At 56.7% G+C, this 17595-nt stretch overlaps 9 protein-coding genes across 9 annotated transcripts; 5 read left to right on the top strand and 4 right to left on the bottom strand.

The window, feature by feature from the left end:
- Positions 1 to 128: 128 nt before the first annotated feature.
- On the bottom strand, positions 129 to 1142 carry GMORB2_4214 (RNA exonuclease 4; the record flags this gene model as incomplete). Its single annotated transcript, XM_035466189.1, has 1 exon — positions 129 to 1142. One exon carries the CDS (start codon positions 1140 to 1142, stop codon positions 129 to 131), a length of 1014 nt encoding a protein of 337 aa, XP_035324026.1.
- Positions 1143 to 1530: 388 nt separating this feature from the next.
- Positions 1531 to 3114, top strand: GMORB2_4213 (histone acetyltransferase HTATIP; the record flags this gene model as incomplete). Its single annotated transcript, XM_035466188.1, has 2 exons — positions 1531 to 1942; positions 2027 to 3114. 2 exons carry the CDS (start codon positions 1531 to 1533, stop codon positions 3112 to 3114), a joined length of 1500 nt encoding a protein of 499 aa, XP_035324025.1.
- Positions 3115 to 3524: 410 nt separating this feature from the next.
- GMORB2_4212 (uncharacterized protein) lies at positions 3525 to 5327 on the top strand (the record flags this gene model as incomplete). The annotated part of the gene is made up of 3 exons (XM_035466187.1): positions 3525 to 3664; positions 3753 to 4969; positions 5050 to 5327. The coding sequence occupies 3 exons, from the start codon at positions 3525 to 3527 to the stop codon at positions 5325 to 5327; spliced, it is 1635 nt and encodes a 544-aa protein (XP_035324024.1).
- A 1060-nt stretch (positions 5328 to 6387) lies between these two features.
- GMORB2_4211 (Aspartate/methionine/tyrosine aminotransferase) lies at positions 6388 to 7830 on the top strand (the record flags this gene model as incomplete). The annotated part of the gene is made up of 2 exons (XM_035466186.1): positions 6388 to 6858; positions 6913 to 7830. The coding sequence occupies 2 exons, from the start codon at positions 6388 to 6390 to the stop codon at positions 7828 to 7830; spliced, it is 1389 nt and encodes a 462-aa protein (XP_035324023.1).
- A 122-nt stretch (positions 7831 to 7952) lies between these two features.
- On the bottom strand, positions 7953 to 9326 carry GMORB2_4210 (DNA polymerase delta subunit 3; the record flags this gene model as incomplete). The annotated part of the gene is made up of 3 exons (XM_035466185.1): positions 7953 to 8128; positions 8193 to 9098; positions 9137 to 9326. The coding sequence occupies 3 exons, from the start codon at positions 9324 to 9326 to the stop codon at positions 7953 to 7955; spliced, it is 1272 nt and encodes a 423-aa protein (XP_035324022.1).
- A 626-nt stretch (positions 9327 to 9952) lies between these two features.
- On the top strand, positions 9953 to 11126 carry GMORB2_4209 (E3 ubiquitin-protein ligase RAD18; the record flags this gene model as incomplete). Its single annotated transcript, XM_035466184.1, has 2 exons — positions 9953 to 10466; positions 10531 to 11126. Coding segments are annotated over 2 exons (1110 nt in total), but the record flags the coding sequence as incomplete, so codon positions are not given.
- Positions 11127 to 11427: 301 nt separating this feature from the next.
- GMORB2_4208 (charged multivesicular body protein 7) lies at positions 11428 to 12899 on the bottom strand (the record flags this gene model as incomplete). Its single annotated transcript, XM_035466183.1, has 2 exons — positions 11428 to 12742; positions 12850 to 12899. 2 exons carry the CDS (start codon positions 12897 to 12899, stop codon positions 11428 to 11430), a joined length of 1365 nt encoding a protein of 454 aa, XP_035324020.1.
- A 541-nt stretch (positions 12900 to 13440) lies between these two features.
- Positions 13441 to 15903, bottom strand: GMORB2_4207 (trafficking protein particle complex subunit 8; the record flags this gene model as incomplete). Its single annotated transcript, XM_035466182.1, has 1 exon — positions 13441 to 15903. The coding sequence occupies one exon, from the start codon at positions 15901 to 15903 to the stop codon at positions 13441 to 13443; it is 2463 nt and encodes an 820-aa protein (XP_035324019.1).
- Positions 15904 to 16507: 604 nt separating this feature from the next.
- On the top strand, positions 16508 to 17539 carry GMORB2_4206 (pre-mRNA-splicing factor CWC26; the record flags this gene model as incomplete). The annotated part of the gene is made up of 1 exon (XM_035466181.1): positions 16508 to 17539. One exon carries the CDS (start codon positions 16508 to 16510, stop codon positions 17537 to 17539), a length of 1032 nt encoding a protein of 343 aa, XP_035324018.1.
- Positions 17540 to 17595: the final 56 nt, after the last annotated feature.

The raw sequence follows: 17595 nt of genomic DNA, 5'->3' as shown, positions 1-17595 counted from the left end.
TTGTGATTATCTAGTGCGAAGTAAAGTAGCTGTATTGTCCATGTATATACGGAAGAATCAAAAGCAAATATGGCTATGCAGTAATCTCTTATTCCAGACTTCCTCTTTGAATCACCCTCGGACATCAATCAACCACTGCGCTTCTTCTTCCCCTTTGCTTTCCCTTGGCCCCCGGCCACCGGCCTCGACGCGAACCGATTCGCATGATCCGCATCAAACCCAGACTTGTGCTTCCGAAACAGCAGCATGGCAACCCTGGCATCCTCGATACTCGAGTGGGCACCTGCCTGGATCTCGACCCCCAGAATCTCCTGCGCCAGCGTCCTGAGGGCCGGTTTGCGGCCGTGGCCGTACCTCTTGAAATCCACAAACCTCGCCGTGTCGCGTATGCTGGCGGATGGGTGCGACAGCATGAGAACGTCGAGGTCATGTTTGAGGTCATGCCCTACGAGGATGCGGCCCTGGAGGATGTCGGCGACGACCTGTTGGACCTCCTTGAACTCGCGGGCGAACCACATGTTGCGGGACGTGATGCCGCTCACCGCCGTTCGCCAGTTGGTCACCTTCTCCATGGGCTTGACGTACGAGTCATAGATCTGCTTCCCGTGGAAATCGACCAAGCTCACGCGCGCCAGTACGGACTTGTAGCCCCCCTCGCCGACCCCCACCATCTCGCAGTCCATGGCGACAAACTTGCCCACCTCTAACCCTTCCGTGAGCCCGTGGTTGACCTTGTCCTTTGCCGAGGCTAGCACCAGTGAGGGGTCCTTGGTACCCAGATCGTACGCCTCTGCTATGGCCTCGGCAGAAATGCCATTGTCGGCCGCCCAGAGGGCTAGAGACGGCGACACGCCGTGTTTGCCTTGTTGGTGGGGTGTCTCTGTGCTCTGTACGCCGCCCATCGAGCGGGATGATGGACAGGGCCCAGGCCTCTTCGCCCTCTTTCCCTTCTCCTTATCCGATGCTGCTGTTCGCGGTGCTGGCTTCTTGGCTTTTGGTGGCAAAGGTGGGACTTTGAGCTTCTTAGGCGCCGGTCCTGGCGCAGTAGCCTTTAATTTTCGTTTCGATGACGATGGACTGGATGATGTACCGCTCTTGAGTTCTGCTTGGAGTTTCTTCCAGTTTGAAGAGAGCTCTGCCATTGCGTTATGAAGAGCTGTTTGTGTTCATATTATTTCAGCTTTCTCTCTTCTCCTTATTTTCGTTTATGAGCTTGATCTGGTAAAAATTTATCGTCTTGTACCTAGATTCACATGATGATACTACGAAGCCTGTGTCGTTCAACCTTAGATATTCAGTTAAACTGTACTATGCAAGTACCGAATAGTTACTTATCCCATACTCTACCCACTCACCGCCCGCAAAATACGCAGCCGCTTCTGGGCGCGTTTTCTGCCGCTGCCCCTCTAAAAAGATGACATCGACTTATTGCATGCACATGCGATCGATGAGAAGCGCACTCCAAAGTTCTCCATCTCCCAAGCGCCATCATTTCCATCCAACAACACCAGCACTTGACCATCTTTCATCATGGCGGCCGGCCCAACAAAGGGAGAAGCGACCGTCGGGTCCGATGCGCCCCGCGAAAAGGGGAGAGCAACCCCCGACACGCTCAAGACCGGTTGTATCGCGTGGGTCGAGAAGAATGGCCAGCCGCGCCGTGCCGAGATCCTGAGTATCAAGACGACCAAGAGCGGCAAGCAGTTCTACTGCAACTTTGACAACTTCAACAAGCGTCTGGACGAGTGGGTGCCCTTGGCGCGCATCGACTTGGAACAGGATGTCGAGTGGCCCAAGCCAGAGGAAGCCAAGCCCAAGGACTCCAAGACGAAGAAGGCGACCGAGAAGAAGGCCCAGGTATCCAAGAAGGCGCAGAAGCGTCCGGGGAAGAGGGATCAGTCTGCAGTAGCGTCTGAGGCCGCAACCCCCCGTCCAACAACAGGTGTGTATATCCTATCAATGCGCAGGCATGTGGTTGGGCAAAGGAGGTAGCAATGATACGTATGCTAACACAACCTCTGTCCAGTCGAATTCGTCGAACCCGCAGATGCGCGTAAATCATTATCCGTCGGCCCGGATGGCGACAGCAAAGAGGCCAGTGCAACACCCGTCGCCCAGGACGGTGCAATAGCAGGAGCAGAAGCAGAAGACAAGGAAGGTGAAGTGAAGAAGGAGGATGGCTTCAACCGAGAGCAGGAGATCGAGAAGCTCCGAACATCGGGGTCCATGACGCAGAACCCGACCGAGGTTTCGCGAATAAGAAACATCTCCAAGGTGCAGTTCGGAAAGCACGACCTGTTCCCGTGGTACTTCTCACCGTACCCGGAGATCTTCAGTCAGGAGGACGTCATCTACCTGTGCGAGTTCTGCCTGGGTTACTACGCGGACGAGGTGTCATTTGGCCGTCACCGACGCAAGTGTTCGCTGCAGCACCCGCCCGGGAACGAAATTTACCGCGACGAGTACATTTCCTTCTTCGAGATTGACGGACGGCGGCAGCGCACGTGGTGCCGCAACCTGTGCCTCCTGTCCAAGATGTTCCTCGACCACAAGACGCTCTTCTACGACGTCGACCCCTTCCTCTTCTACGTCATGGCCACGCGATCGGACAAGGGCTGCCACATTGTCGGATACTTCTCCAAGGAAAAGGAGAGCGCGGACGGGTACAACGTCGCGTGTATCCTGACCCTTCCGCAGTACCAGCGCAAGGGATTCGGCCGTCTGCTCATCCAGTTCTCCTACGAGCTGTCCCGCATAGAGGGCAAGCTAGGCTCTCCAGAGAAGCCCCTGTCCGATCTCGGTCTGCTGAGTTACCGACAGTACTGGTCGGAGAATATCCTCGACCTGCTCGTGAGCTACAATGAAAAGGACGAAAAGGCCACCATCGAGGGCATCTCGACGGCCCTGGCTATGACGACCCAGGACGTTGAGCACACTCTCCAGGCCCTCAGGATGCAGGTCTACCACCGCAGCGATCACAAGATTGTCATACCCGACAAGCTCATCAAGCAGAGGGAGAAGCAGATGGGCAAGAAGCGTCGGGTCATTGACCCTACAAAGATTCAGTGGAAGCCTCCTGTTTTTACGGCGTCGAGTCGGACATGGGGCTGGTAGATGGCGTCTATGTATAAAATCAGTATTGGAGGGATCACTGTTTCTTTCTGCTCTACTACGCTTTCCTTCCCCCACGATGTATATATACGATAGCGCAATTGATGATTTAGATACCCATACAGTACTCAATCAGTAGGTATTGCCAACAATTACTACGATACTACCAGTATGATGACTGTTGCTGTCATTCGTCAAACGGTGTTAACTCTGATCTCTCTGTTCGGTCACGAAGCCCCACCAACCCCCAGCGTCGTAATTACTGTACATAATATATAATACGTAGTAAATCCCACGTTTCACACCTTGGAACTATTGAATCCCCATTCTCTTTTCTTCTCTCACCATCCCTTCCTCCCCCCCTGCCCTCTCTACCTTCACCGCCGGCGTTGAGAAGGAAGCACACATATACCATGGCGCTACGTCTTCTGCGCTTAGGACTGTTGGCTGCCAGCGTGGCGAACGCTCGTGCCGACGGCCAAGAACCTCTGGCCGGCGACCTGGACTATGTGGAAGCATGCCCAGATTACATGTCGTATTCAACGCACTCACAGTAGGTGGCCTCTATCTATATGTAATGTATCTGAACAGCTACTCGCCTGCTCTCTTGTCTGGTCACGATAATGACTGACCGAACATAGCAACCCACTGTCAGAAGGCAAGCTGCAGCTCCCTTTCCAACGGCCCGAGAGGCGATGCCGAACGTTCCACTCGGACGAGATTGAACGCGTCATCAGCGACATGACGGCGCGCATACAAGACCCTGACCTGGCGCGACTGTTTGAGAACACGTTTCCGTCGACGACGGACACGACGGTGAAATTCCACACGGCCGGCGGGACCAAGGATGCCGGGTTCTTCCGCTTCGGCTCCTTCAAGGTGTTTGGCGACGACGGGGCGTGGCAGGGGCCGCAGTCGTTCGTCACCACGGGCGACATCATAGCCGAGTGGCTGCGTGACTCGGCCAACCAGCTGCGGCCGTACCAGGCGCTCGCGGGAAAGGACCCGGCCATCTCCAAGCTCATCCTGGGCGCCATCAACACGCAGAGCGAATACGTCATCGAGAGCCCATACTGCAACGCCTTCCAGCCGCCGCCCATCAGCGACCTCCCCGTCTCCAACAACGGGCAGGACGACCGCGTCCAGCCCGCCTACGAGCCCAGCTCCGTCTTCGAGTGCAAGTACGAGCTCGACTCGCTCGCCCACTTCCTCGCCCTGACAAACGACTACTACGAGCATTCGGCATCCACCGACTTCCTCCACTCGCGCTGGTTCAAGGCCGTCGGCACCATCGTCGAGGTCCTCAAGCAGCAGTCGGCACCCACCTTTGACCCCGTCAACGGCCACTTCCTGCAGAACCACTATACCTTTCAGCGCACGACGGACCTCGGCACCGAGACCCTCAACCTCCACGGCATCGGCAATCCGCTCAACAGCGGGACCGGGCTGGTCCGCTCTGCTTTCCGTCCCAGCGACGACGCTACCATACTGGGCTTCTTCATCCCCGCCAATGCCATGATGTCCGTCGAGCTTAGGCGCACCGCTGACATGCTCAAGGCTGCCGGCAAGGCTGCCCTCGCCGACGAGCTGGCTGGCTGGAGCGACAGGATCCGCAAGGGTGTCATGGAGCACGGCGTCGTCTCCCACAAGAAGTATGGTGACGTGTTTGCCTACGAGGTCGATGGGTACGGCTCCTCCATCATGATGGATGATGCCAACTACCCTTCGCTCCTGGCCCTGCCTGTCATGGGCTTCTGCGAGAAAGACGACCCGATCTACAAGAATACGAGGAAGATGATTCTCGACCAGGGTGGTAACCCCTACTATCTCCGTGGAAAGGAGTTCAGGGGTATTGGGGGTCAGTTCTTGCCATGCTCTCATTCCCTCCCTTTCTCCTTCTCAACCATCCCTGGGCGACCCATGCTGACACATTTACAGGGCCGCACATCGGACTCAAGAATGCCTGGCCCATGAGTCTTCTCATCCAGGCCCAGACATCAGACAGCGACGAGGAGATTAAGGAGTGCCTCCGGCTCGTCCTCACCTCGTCCAAGCTCGGTCTCGTCCACGAGAGCGTAGACGTGAACAGGTCTGCGCAGTACACTAGGAGCTGGTTCGCTTGGGCCAACGGCGTCTTCGCCACCACCATGCTGGACCTTGCCAAGAGGAAGCCTCACCTGATCTTCGGAGAGGGGGCGGCGGCGTATCACGTTTAAGCCGTAGCCACCTGATTCTCTCTCTGCTGTACGTCTCTGCCATGTCTTGACGATGTAAAGGAAGAAAACAATTGGTATTTAGCGATGTGGGTAATGGCAGGCGTCTACGGAACTCTACGGCTAAGTGCGAATGTTGTTGTTTTACCAGTACTATTGTCCTCTTGGGGCATGAAAAAAAAACTTGAAAAGACTACATCACTGTCCATTGGGAGATTGATGAAGGTTCTTGGAGTCCAGATCAGGACACTGACAGAAGTGCCTTGTCCTCTGAAGAGGTCAGCACGGGCCGCAGGAGACATAAAAGTTTCACTGGCAACTGGCATCAACGTAAGGATGAACTCGGGGGAGGAAGCTCCAAGGTTGCAGCTGGGTGGTGTGAGCTTATTCAATATAGAGGCAGCATGGGGAAACGTCATGGCTGAAATTCCTCTGACAAGAAGAGTAAGGGCAGGTTGCCAGTCCTGCGCACTTGCACTTTCCCATCAGCACGCCATCCATGTTATTATGTAAGACAGGGAAGGAGCATGTCAAGGAGGGTGTCATTTGGAAACTGCAAATAAACAGCATCATCATCAGTCCCTTTATGAGCTTCGAACAGCTTCTCGTACAGGCACCTTGCCCCTTGGGGTGAAAAAAAAAAGACTCTTGTGAACTGCTAAAATCTTCTTACCAGCCCTGATAAATCACGCCATGTCTTTGTCTCCAAGAATACTATCTGGGGAAGAACGCGGCTTCGTTGTGGAGCAATAGTTCGCGCTTTTCCGTGCGGGGACTCATCACAATCGCCAGGTGCGTAATTCGTGATGCCACATACAGTAAGTCTTGTCGGCTTTGATATCGAGACGGTATAAGACGTTGACCATCTATTTAGTCATCGGCTATTGTCACGGGAACTACAACGTTGAACTAATTGAGGAAAAAAAAAGGGGAAAGCCCTCAACCGTGAGCAGTTATAAGCGAGCGGGTTTAAATACAACAGGCCGACATCGCACACCCCCACCATCAATCAATCTAGATCATGGCGACCACCCGTTTCTCATCACTCAACATCCATATCAACATGTCGGCGCCCAAGAAAGCGATCAACCTCCTCCGTGGCTGGCCGTCACCCAGCTTGCTGCCGGCCGGCCTTCTGTCGCAGGCGGCCCAGAGGATCCTGGCCGATCCGACCGTCTACACGCCCGTGCTGCAGTATGGGCCCGATTGCGGGTACGGTCCCCTCCGTGAAGGTCTCGCGTGCTGGCTGGGACGCCACTACCGTGTAGACCCAGACCCGGAGCGCATTTCTATTACGGGAGGTGCCAGCCAGAATATTGCGTGTGTGCTGCAGACCTTTACTGACCCCGTGCTCACCCGCGCTGTCTGGATCGTCGCTCCATGCTATTACCTCGGCTGCGCCATCTTTGACGACGCCGGTTTCCAGGGCCGACTTAAGGCCACACCCGAAGACGAAGAAGGCATTGATCTGGATGCCCTGGAGAACAAGATTCGCGCCCTAGAGGAGCAGGAGAAGGATCTCCCCAAGTCTGAGGTTTGTTCTGCGCGCCTTATCGACCTTGCACGCTGGAACTAACATGCTCGACAGCCCTTCAAAGATGGAAGACTGGGAAGGAAGATTTACAAGCACATCATTTATGTTGTGCCGACTTGCTCTAACCCTTCTGGCAAGACCATGTCTTTGCGCCGTCGCGAAGGTCTAGTACGTCTGGCCCGCAAGTACGACGCCCTCGTCATTAGCGACGACGTCTACGACTTCCTGCAGTGGCCCACGGCACCAGGTGCCAAACTTCCGCCGGCGTCCGACGCACCCCCTGAGATGCGCCTCCCGCGCCTATGCGACATTGATCGCGCCATGGATGGCGCTGACCTCAAGGGCTTCGGAAACACCATCAGCAACGGCTCCTTTAGCAAGATCGCCGGCCCCGGTGTGAGGACGGGCTGGGCCGAAGCCTTCCCCGCGCTGATCGAGGGGCTCAGCATGACGGGATCAACGAGGTCTGGCGGTTGTCCCAGCCAGCTGTCTGCTGCCATCATCAGCAGCCTCGTCAACAGCGGCGAGCTAGAATCCTACATTGACTCGACGACGCGGCCGGCGCTGCAGAAGAGACACGGCATCATGGTCGACGCCATCCGCCAACACGTTTCCCCCCATGGTGTCCGTGTGCGCGAAACGTCCCTGCTCGGATCCGACATATACGGCGGCTACTTTATCTGGTTCACCCTCGAGGATGGGCTGTCAGCCAAGCTCGTTGCCGACGTCGCCATGGAAGAGGAGAATCTCATTGTCGGGTCCGGCGACATCTTCGAGGTCCACGGTGACGAGGACGGTGCCCGGTTCGACAGCGAGATACGCCTGTGCTTCTCCTGGGTGGACGAGGAGGATCTGATCGAGGGCACCAAGCGCCTCGGCGAAGTCTTGGGGAGGATACGCGACAACAGACAACAATACGAGAGCCGAGGTCCTCGTCAGACAGATCCAGATTTCGTCAACTCGTTGAAATAAAGGACCACTCCATGATGCTATATGATGAAAAGAAGAAGAAAAAGAATAAGAAGAACGTGAAGTATATGTGAGACATAGATGCTGGTAACTTGGCATTTTGCATCAATAAATCAGTAGTATTGCTACTTTTTAGAGAAGAAGGACATGATGTTCCCTTGGCCGCCCTTGGCAGGCGCCTTCTTTGTTTTCGAAGCCGCAGAAGTAGAAGATGACGTCGTCGGTGTTGAAGCAGCCTTCTTAGCTGGTGGAGGTGCCTCGTCCTCGGAGAAGGATTCCCATCCAGGTTCCTGAATTGTGACTGCGCAAACAAAGGTTAATCCCTCATGCTTCGAATCGTGGAGAGTGTAAGATATAGAACGTACCCATGTATCCTTGTTCGTCCAGGATACGCTTCTTCTTCATGATGCGACGCTTCCCTCTGCGCCGACCGTTCTCCGTCTTGACCACCTCCTGCGGCTCATCGACCGACTCGTCCTTTGTCTCAGGCTCCGGCTCAGGTTCTGGTTCAGGTGCCTCGTCCATCTCCTGATCTGCCGGGTCAACCTCCTCCATCTCTTCTTCCTCCTCCTCTGCCTCTTCCTCTTCCATCATACGTCGCAATTCCTCTTCACGCTGCTTTCTGCTCTTCCTCCCCGTGCTGTTGTCGTTTCTGTCGTCCGTCTTTGTCTTCTCCTTTGTGGAGATAATGTCGTCATCATCAGCTTCACCGTCATCTGAGAGTGCCATGGCCGTGTCTTCCTCTTTTTTCACCTCGGCCTTGGGTTTGGGCGGCTTGGATGCTGCCTTGGCAAAGGATTGCATGATGCCTCCCCTCTTTGAGGCGGGGCCCTTGGGGGCTGGTGTGCTCTCCTTGGAGGAGTCTCCTCCCGCGCCGAGCTCCTTCTTGACCTTGCTGGAGTTGGCGGTGGCGGCAGTGAATGGGTTAGTCTTCTGCGGGGCCGCCGCCGCCGCCGTGGGGAGCTCAGGATTGGTCTCTGACTTGACTGCTGGTGCGGGCTCGGTCTTGACGGGCCGGGGCTTTGCCGGCGCTGCTGCTGCTGCCATCGCGGGACGAGCCTGGCGCTCTCTCCGGCGGACATACGGGTTCTCGACGGCGCCGTACTTCTTGGTGTCCCTGTCCTTGGCTGTGTACTCTGCCAGGGAGCGTGACAGGTCTGAAATGACGGCCAGGTCGCGTTGGGGGTGCGGCGCCAAGCTGTATATGTGGATGGACGAGACCTCTTGGTACTCGGCCATTATGTCTTCAATCCCGGCATGTAAGCCATATGCTGCGTGTGTGTACGCTGTCTAACATTAGTCCACTGACCTTTGAGCTTGTCTTGACCGACGAGAGTCAGTGTGGTTATGGGGACATCCTCGTCGTTTTCGGGCATCGAACTGCTCATCTCGATATCTCCATCTTCCTGAGTCTTCTTCTTGATGCCGGAGAGCAGATAAGTGGCGTAGATGGACTCTGGCTTCTCGGCATTCTGGTAAGAGTGGTAGTCGTAGAGCATCCTGGGCCAAGTTATTAGAGAGATGTCTACGGTTTGGGTGGCTGTAAGACAAACTCTTTGGCAGTATTCAAATGAATATCGAGAACTCTGCTTAGAAGGCGATATGTTATCTATCGCGGGGTTAGCAAACTTGTCCTGATTGATCCATGTCATCTCATATCTCAGCGTTGTCACTTACTGGCTGCTCCTCGCTGAGGAGCCGTTCTGCCAGGTATTTCTTGTATTCATCCATGATACCCTGCCCTCGAACCCTGGTCCAGTGAAAACCGATCTTCAAACAAGAATGTCGACGGTGAAAAAAGAACGGATTATTTCTTAATGAGAGACGCGTCGATGGAAGGGACGCGTCTTCACGTGATGGATAATGGACATTCAGTGGATCGCCTCGATTAGCGAACACCTACCAGAGCACAGCGCCATTCCTCTAATTATGATACCCTACTAAACAGATATATGTATCTGACGGGGTGGTACTAAGTGGGAAGGCATGTAATCGTCATCGTCTTAACGCGTCTCTCCTAGCAATACGCGACGGCGGCCACGACAGAAATCGACTTTTTTGGTACATGTTTTTCAAGAAAAGGCCAACAGTCATCCGCCAGGAAAAGTCTACATATATTCCCAGAATGGCCAATCACGATGTCGCCGACTCAACCGACTGGCTGTCGACGTCACTCTCGGCCCTATCGGCGCTTGAATCTGCCCTGCGATGCCAGGTCTGCAAGGACTTTTATGAGACGCCAATGATTACGTCGTGCTCACACACATTCTGTTCCCTGTGCATACGACGAGCCCTGTCGAACGAGAACAAGTGTCCGCTGTGCAGGGCGTCGGAGCAGGAGATTCGGCTGCGGAGCAACTGGTCTATGGAGGAGGCGGTCCAGTCATTCAAGAAGGCGAGGCCGTCGGTGCTGGAGCTGGCGCGCAAAAAGATGACGACAATCATCACATCCAAGAGGAAGGCGACGGTACCGGAAGGAGACGAGCAGGCTGCGCCGGATACAAAGAGGTTACGATCGTCAGCGAGGCTCAGCCAGAAAAAGACCGAACCGGCAGACGACCCGGAGGACGAAGAGAAGCAGGACCAGGAGGAGATTGTCATACAGGCGTCAGATGACGAAGACTACACCCCAGAACCCGGTAAGATATCCCAGGTCACAGAGGGGGGATGAGTAAACAAGACATAAACTAACAAATGACCCAGCCGATGGCCTTGTCCCCTGTCCGAGCTGCCAGAAGCGCATGAAGGAATGGCAAGTCTTCCAACATCTAGAATCATGTCCCGGCCCCGTCAAGCCAAGACCGCAGCGGCAAGACAACACGCTGCAACCGGGCACTCCCTTCCCATCATTATCGCACCGCCAGCAACCCGCCCACCCGCTCGAACGTCTCCCCTCGCTCAGCTACTCGATGCTCAAGGACCAAGCCCTACGCAAGAAGCTAGGCGACCTGGGAATCTCCAACCAGGGCCCCCGCGCGCTCCTCGAGAAGCGGCACAAGGAGTGGGTGACGTTGTGGAATGCCAACTGCGACGCGGTCAAGCCGAAGAGGCGCACCGAGCTGCTTCATGACCTCGACATGTGGGAGAGGACGCAGGGCGGGCGGATGTCGGGCAGACAGTCCACCGTGGTCATAAACGACAAGGACTTTGACGGGCCGGCCTGGGCGACCAAACACGACGCCTCGTTCAAGGACCTCATTGCCAACGCAAGGAGGAGCAGTGCGCAGGCGAAGAACGGAGGGGGACAAGATGCTCCACCCCCAACCGAGCAGACCAACGGCGACGAGAAGCAAGAGCAACAGTATGTGGCAGAGCATAACGGTCCTCCGTTTGCCGAGGTGGCGGGGGATCAGCACAGCCAACATGATCCTGTACTTCTATGACCCGGGTAATAGGCATTCTTTGTACTAGTCTTTGCATATAGAAAGTGATGATGAAAGATAAAAGAAGGGCATCTTATACGAATCAATAGAGAGCGAGAGAGCCATGATACATCAGCTGCCCAGTGAAAACAAACAGCCCCGTTGATGAGTATCCCATAAACGCCAGTCCCATTCACGATTGCAGAAAGTAAAGTCGGTAAGGAATGAGATGATGCCCTCATGCACGCTCCCTCTGTGGCTCGTCGCGCACGGACAAGTTGGCGATGCCTGTCGTCGTTGTGGGTGACTGCTCCTTCTCCCCGCGCAGCAGATCCTCCTCTTCTACCGGCACGCCGGGAAGCTGGCCGATCTTCTCGAGAGCCTCCCGGGCGTCCTTTTCGTCCTCCTCCTCGCGACGGGCGGCCTTCTCCTGGGCCTCCATGGCGTCAAGCTCGTCGTCGAGCTCGTCCTCGTCGACGGCGACATTGGAATCGGCCAGGATGCCGGCAATCTCGTCCGTGTCCGCCATCTTCTCCCTGAGGCTGTCCATGACGCCATCGACCCTTTCGGCGCCGCCGATCTGGGCGTTGAGGTCCCTGAGGACGCCGGTCGACGACTCCATGACCTTGACCAGGGTGACGTGGTCGGCTGCTTGCTCGATCTTGACAGACACGGCCTCTAGCTGGGCCAACGTGGCGTAGCGGCTGGCGAGCGTCGACTCGGTCTGCTTCTTGGATTTCAGGGCAGCCAGGGCGGCGACGCGGTTCTTGCGGGCCACGGCCGTCTTAGCCTTGATCTCCAGGTCGTCGACACGATCGTTGAGCAGGTCGACCTGGTGGCGCAGCGTGGCCGAAAGGTCCTTTATGGAGGCGACCGTCGTGTCCTGCTCGGTAATGGTGGGCGAGGGGTTGCTGCTGTCTTTGAACCGGAGCGTCTGCCCGTCGTACGCGATCATGCCTTTGTCGCGCGACAGGAACAGAAGAAACAGATCCATATCCTGGTCAGACAACGTCTTGCTCCGCGACACGAACACCTGCTGGAACTGTTTCCTGGTGAAGACGCGGTCCAGCATCGACAGCGTCTTGCCCGCCATGCGTTCCGACAGCTCCCGCGCCAGACCCTCGAGGTTCTCGAGCACCACGTACTGGCCTGTGGGCAGTGTGTCCTCCCCCCGTGCTGGGTCCGTCACACCCAGCTGCCGCATCGTCCACCCCAACACGGACCAGGGGACCACCCCCCATCCACGACGGTATATGCTCTGCGGGGCCTTCTTGAATTCTTGTAGGTCCACCAGCTCACGGGCAGACACTGCGTCCCGCACGACGGTTCCCAGGGCCAGCGGCTGTCCGTACTGCTTGCTCTCCAGCTGCTCCAGGAGTCCGCCGTCCACCTTGGCCACCAATGTGCTCGAGTCGTTCGTGTGTCGTGCCAGCAGGCCCTGCGATGCAAGGTGCGAGAGGGCGTGTCGCCATGCTGATAGATTGGCCTGGTACCCATCTGGGTTGAGGGTCTGCTGCGATCGGAAGTCGGAGTAAAGAGCTGGCAAGCGGCCTCTATATGATCAGAGTGTGTGTGTGTGTGTGTTGTCAGCAGTCTGTTTTAGTGTAGGGGGGGGGGGGGGAAGGGGGATGCCTTTGCGGCTGTTGTGGTGACGGCATACTTGCGAAAGTTGCTATCGTGCTCTGCCAGGTAATCAAAGAGTTCGCCCATGATGGGCGACGAGACGAGAACACAAGGCTAGGTGGCCTCTATCAGTAGTTCGATCAGGATAAGAGAAGCGGGAACAGGATGAAAAGGAAAAGAGGAGGAGAATTGAGCTTGACGATGTCGAGACTAAGTTTTGGGTTGCTAGGCATTTACGTGGGGGGTTTTTCTGGTTGGACGCGACACGAGCATAAGGATAAAACAGCAACACGACGTCAGCTGCCGACATTAAATTATCCAATTCTTCGTCTTCCGTACTCTTTTTTCTTTTTCTTTTTCTTCCTTACTCATGATACAGAGGAGGTGAAACTCGAAGGATCAGCTCGTCATAAAAAAGGACAATTGTATATTCTTTGACTGACGCCTGAATATCTATTATCTGCATTGCATCTTGCCCAAACCAGGTGACTGGAGAAACAGCGAGAGTGAACCACCCACTACAAATCTATATACAAGTGATTTTAAAGCCCAAAACCTGGCAGAAAGGGAGAAATTATGGGGAAAAGGAACGAGAAGGAGACAGAGGGAGAGAGGTTAAGCCATGATTCTAACTCTTATCAAAGCCTGTATATCCCTTATCCCCATCTTGATTATGGTCAGCAGCAGTAGCAGCAGCAGCATCGCCGGTTTGCAAGGGAGCCGTCTCAATAGGAACAGCATGCCTAGCTGTGCTGGACCTTCTAGGTCTAGTATCGACCATTGCCTCGCTCTCCTCATCTGTCCCATCATTCTCGTCGTCTTGACCTCGTGAGGCTGCTTCCTGTGCTGCTCCATTGTAACCGCCGACATCGTGACCGTGACCGTGGGCGCGGCCAAGTTTCTCCGTGACTTGACGCTGCAGCGAGTCGAGGAAGAGGCTTGCCTCGTGGAAGTGCGATATCCCCTGCTTCGACGGCAGGAGAGCGTACATGTTGTGCGACTCGTCCAGACATTTCCGTGCGGGGAGGTAGCGGGACTGGCGGATCCACGCGTCTGCTGCCAGGATGCTCCACGCAGCCGACTTGCGACGGCGACCGCCCCAGTTCCACGACGAGCCCACGCCCTCCTTTGATCCGTAGCAGACGGCCACGCGCTCCTTGATGAGGGCGTCACCCACGGGGCCCAGGATCTTGGCGTCGAGGAGACGGAGACCCCACCGGCTGGCGTCGTCGATGTTGGTGCCGCCGCGGAGACGGAGCAGCTCGAGCGTGAGGACGAGGGAGCGGAGGGCGCCGTAGGGGGCGCTGCACCGCGTGCTGTACGAGTAAAAGGCCGACTCGAGCATCTGGTCGACCGTCTCGCGCCGGCTCTTGGCCGAGATCTGCTGCGGCTGGATCAGCAGGCTGACAGCCGCCATCTCGTTGCAGGCCGCATGGTACTTCCACGCCTTGAAGTCGGCGTAGTCGGAGCGCAGAAGCTCGTACGTCGAGTGCGCCAGCTTCCAGTCGCGCAGCATGAAGGCGTAGTCGGCCAACTTGCGCATCACCGCCTCGGGCGCGTCTGCCCGGAAGAAGCCCGATGGGTCATAGCTGTCCTTTGACGGCCCGCCGGCCCCCAGCGATGACCGCGAGCTGCCGCCAAAGTTGAACTTGCGAGACAGGTTCATGAACCGGCCCGCCAGGCCCCTCCGTCGCGACGCCACCTGGTCGTTCCAGATGGACACGTGTCGTTCCATGGTCGGAACTATCGACTGAGCTACCATCTCGCGCACAAATGTGCGGATGGCCGTGGCGTCTGACTCGAAAATGTACCGCGTTGGGGCCTCGAAGCCGTCGCTGCCGTCGATATTGCCACCATCTTCTCCCTCTCCATCCCCCTCGCCCTCACTCATGTGGATCTCGGCCAGCTCGTCATCCGCCGACATCCAGTCGCTCCGGGGCAGCGGGATGCTGTCGTCGTCCGTCTCGGCGCTCTGGCTGGTTCTCAGGCGGAGTAGGTGGCAGTGTAGGCCCAGGTGGCGCTTCATCTGCTCAAACAGCGCCGTCGATTTGGTGATGTCGTCGTTCTCCTCGTCGTGCACAAGCACGTGGTATCGTAGGTAGTTGGCGTCCACCCAGTCGGGCAGCTTGTCGGCGCCCTGGCTAGTCTCGCTGTAGAGCTGCCTGAGCTCGGCCACCGAGTCGTCCGACCTGGCGCTGACAGCTATGATGCACGCCACTGGGTGGGCAAACGTCTCGTGCGGCACAATTGGCAGACCCGATAGCAGCCTCCGTAGGTAGAGGGAGTAATATGGGGACGATGCCAATGACTGCTCTGCCTCGTTGTCATCGTTGTCGAAGCCGACAACTCCCTGACCCGTATGGCGGAACTCGTCCTCGGCGTACGACAGATGCTTATCGACGACGGCCTCGACGTTGGCCAGCGTCTTCTTTTCGCCGTCCGTGCTCTCGTATCTCACCTTGCGGCCCTGGTTGGGTAGCCTGAAGCCGGATACGGCGGGGTCGGGGTACTCGACGTTTGCGCCAAATTTTGTGAATCGGACTGAGAAGTCCTCTGCTAGCTTGCTGACGCCGTTACTGTCCCTGATGGCTAGCTTTCCCTGTATATGCTCGCCAAAGGGGCGGAGGAGCTCCCAGAGTCCCCGACGGAAGCCCTTGGCCGCGGCAATCTTCTCGACGTCGGCCGACGCACGGATGGCGATGTGGGGCACAAATGCCGAGACTATGATATTGAGCGGGTCGCCAGGCTGACTCCCTACCCCGCCGTCTGCGAACGGCCGGCTGTAGGCCGAGTCGAAGGCTGTGCCAGATAGGACACGCGACGGTGAGGCCCGCCCAGCGGGGGACATGGGCCTGGAACCGGGGGGCGACAGCGTCGAAGCGTACAGCGAGGCGGCGGACGGGTTGGATCGGCGGAATGACAGACCCGTCTCCGAGTCGAACATGGAAGACAGCAAAAGAGGCTCGGGCCCGGACACGGGGCGCGTCATGCCGCCGTAGGGCTTCTTTATTGGGGCCGCGGCGGGCAGCGCCTGGATCGGCTCCGTCGTCGGCGAGGAAGCGTCATCTCGGGGGTGCGAGGATTGTGGCATAAGTACGGTGTCGTCGTCGCCGTCGGACGGGTGCTCTCTGCACACCACGTCGACAAACGAAATGGGCAGTCTCGAAGGTGGGAGGATGGAGCGTCAACGGTTCATCTGACGGTGTTCAACGAGTGTCGGCGAGTTTCTGGCGCCCAGCCGGCATGTTCGGAGCGGTTGCTGTCTCTTCTATATTCAAGGAATGACTTTGTTTAGCGCATGAGGTGCAATGAATCACGGAAATCCAGACGAAAAAATAGAGAGAGTATCGTCTTCTTTGTCTTGAGAGGTTTGAACAAGCTTGGGAACTGATCTGTCGATGCCTCGCAGACGAACGTTGGTGAAGGCCGCCCCACATTGTTATAACGAGGTTTCCAATGTCAGGGCCCTTCACTAGATGCATATACAACCACAAGCTGCAACCTTGGGCGATCGCCAATCGTCTCCTCGGGGTTTCAATTTACAACCACTACACACGGCACGAAACAAAACCCGGAGAAGAATTACCACTTTGACCCACCGCTCTCTAATCAATTGTTCTTGAAGGGTGTCGGCCTTCAGTCCTGGGAACCCCCCATAACCTCCCACGGCACGTAGACCCTCATCGACAATCACCATGGCTCCCGACAAGGCAGACTACCTAGCTTCACGGTATCTAGTAGCAGATGCCAAGCCGACCAAGAAGCGCAAGTGCAAGGGTGGCGTGGCCGCACCGTCCCAAGGACTGCTGATAACCGACGACAACGACGACTCGAGCTGGGTCAAAGCCCGTGACTCGGACAACGATGACAACGACGCGGGACCGGTAACGGTGACGGGCACGAGCAGCGAATTCCGCAAGACGAAGAAGAGCAACTGGAAGAGCCTATCCAAGGATACCAGTAACAGAAACAGCAACAACCAGAACGACGAGGAAGCCTCAGCAGCGGATGCCATCCTCGCCTCGGTAGCGGCCGAGACACGGTTACGCTCACAAGATGATGAAGCACCGGTCATCGAGGGCGAAGACGGCACCAGCTCATCGGTCAAGATGAGCGACGGCACGCACGCCGGACTGCAAAGCGCAGCAGCGGTATCAGCTCAGCTGAAGCGGCGCCAGCGTGAGGAGCGTGAGGACTTTGAGCGACACCGTCAGAACGCCCAGGAGGCCGAGACGGTGTACCGCGACGCCACGGGCCGACGGGTTGACATATCTATGAAGCGGGCCGAGGCGCGCAAAGCTGCCGCCGAGGCGGAGGAGAAGGAACGGCAGGCCAAGGAGGCCCTCAAGGGAGACGTACAGCAGGAGGAGGCTCGCCGGCGCAGGGAGCAGCTCGACGACGCGAAACTCATGACGTTTGCGCGCGGCGTCGACGACGAGGACATGAATCGCGAACTGAAGAACCAGCAGAGATGGAACGACCCGATGACGCAATTCATGACCGCCGACGAGGCCAAGTCGTCGTCGGAGGGGAAGAAGAAGAAGGGCGCAAAGGGTTGCAGACCTGTGTATAACGGCGCTGCTCCGCCGAATCGATACGGCATCAAGCCCGGGTACAGATGGGATGGTGTAGATCGTGGCAACGGCTTCGAGGCTGAGCGCTTCAGAGCCATCAACCGTCGCGAGATGAATAAGGGGTTGAGCTATTCATGGCAGATGGACGAGTAGGGAAGCATTGTCGTGTAAAAATATACTATATCGTGTAGAGCAAGAAATAAACTGAT

This window comes from Geosmithia morbida, assembly GCF_012550715.1.
Source record: "Geosmithia morbida isolate 1262 chromosome Unknown scaffold_2, whole genome shotgun sequence".
Classification (NCBI taxonomy): domain Eukaryota; kingdom Fungi; phylum Ascomycota; class Sordariomycetes; order Hypocreales; family Bionectriaceae; genus Geosmithia; species Geosmithia morbida.
Note: the sequence above shows the minus strand (reverse complement) of the source record. Positions and strands in the feature narration are given on the sequence as shown.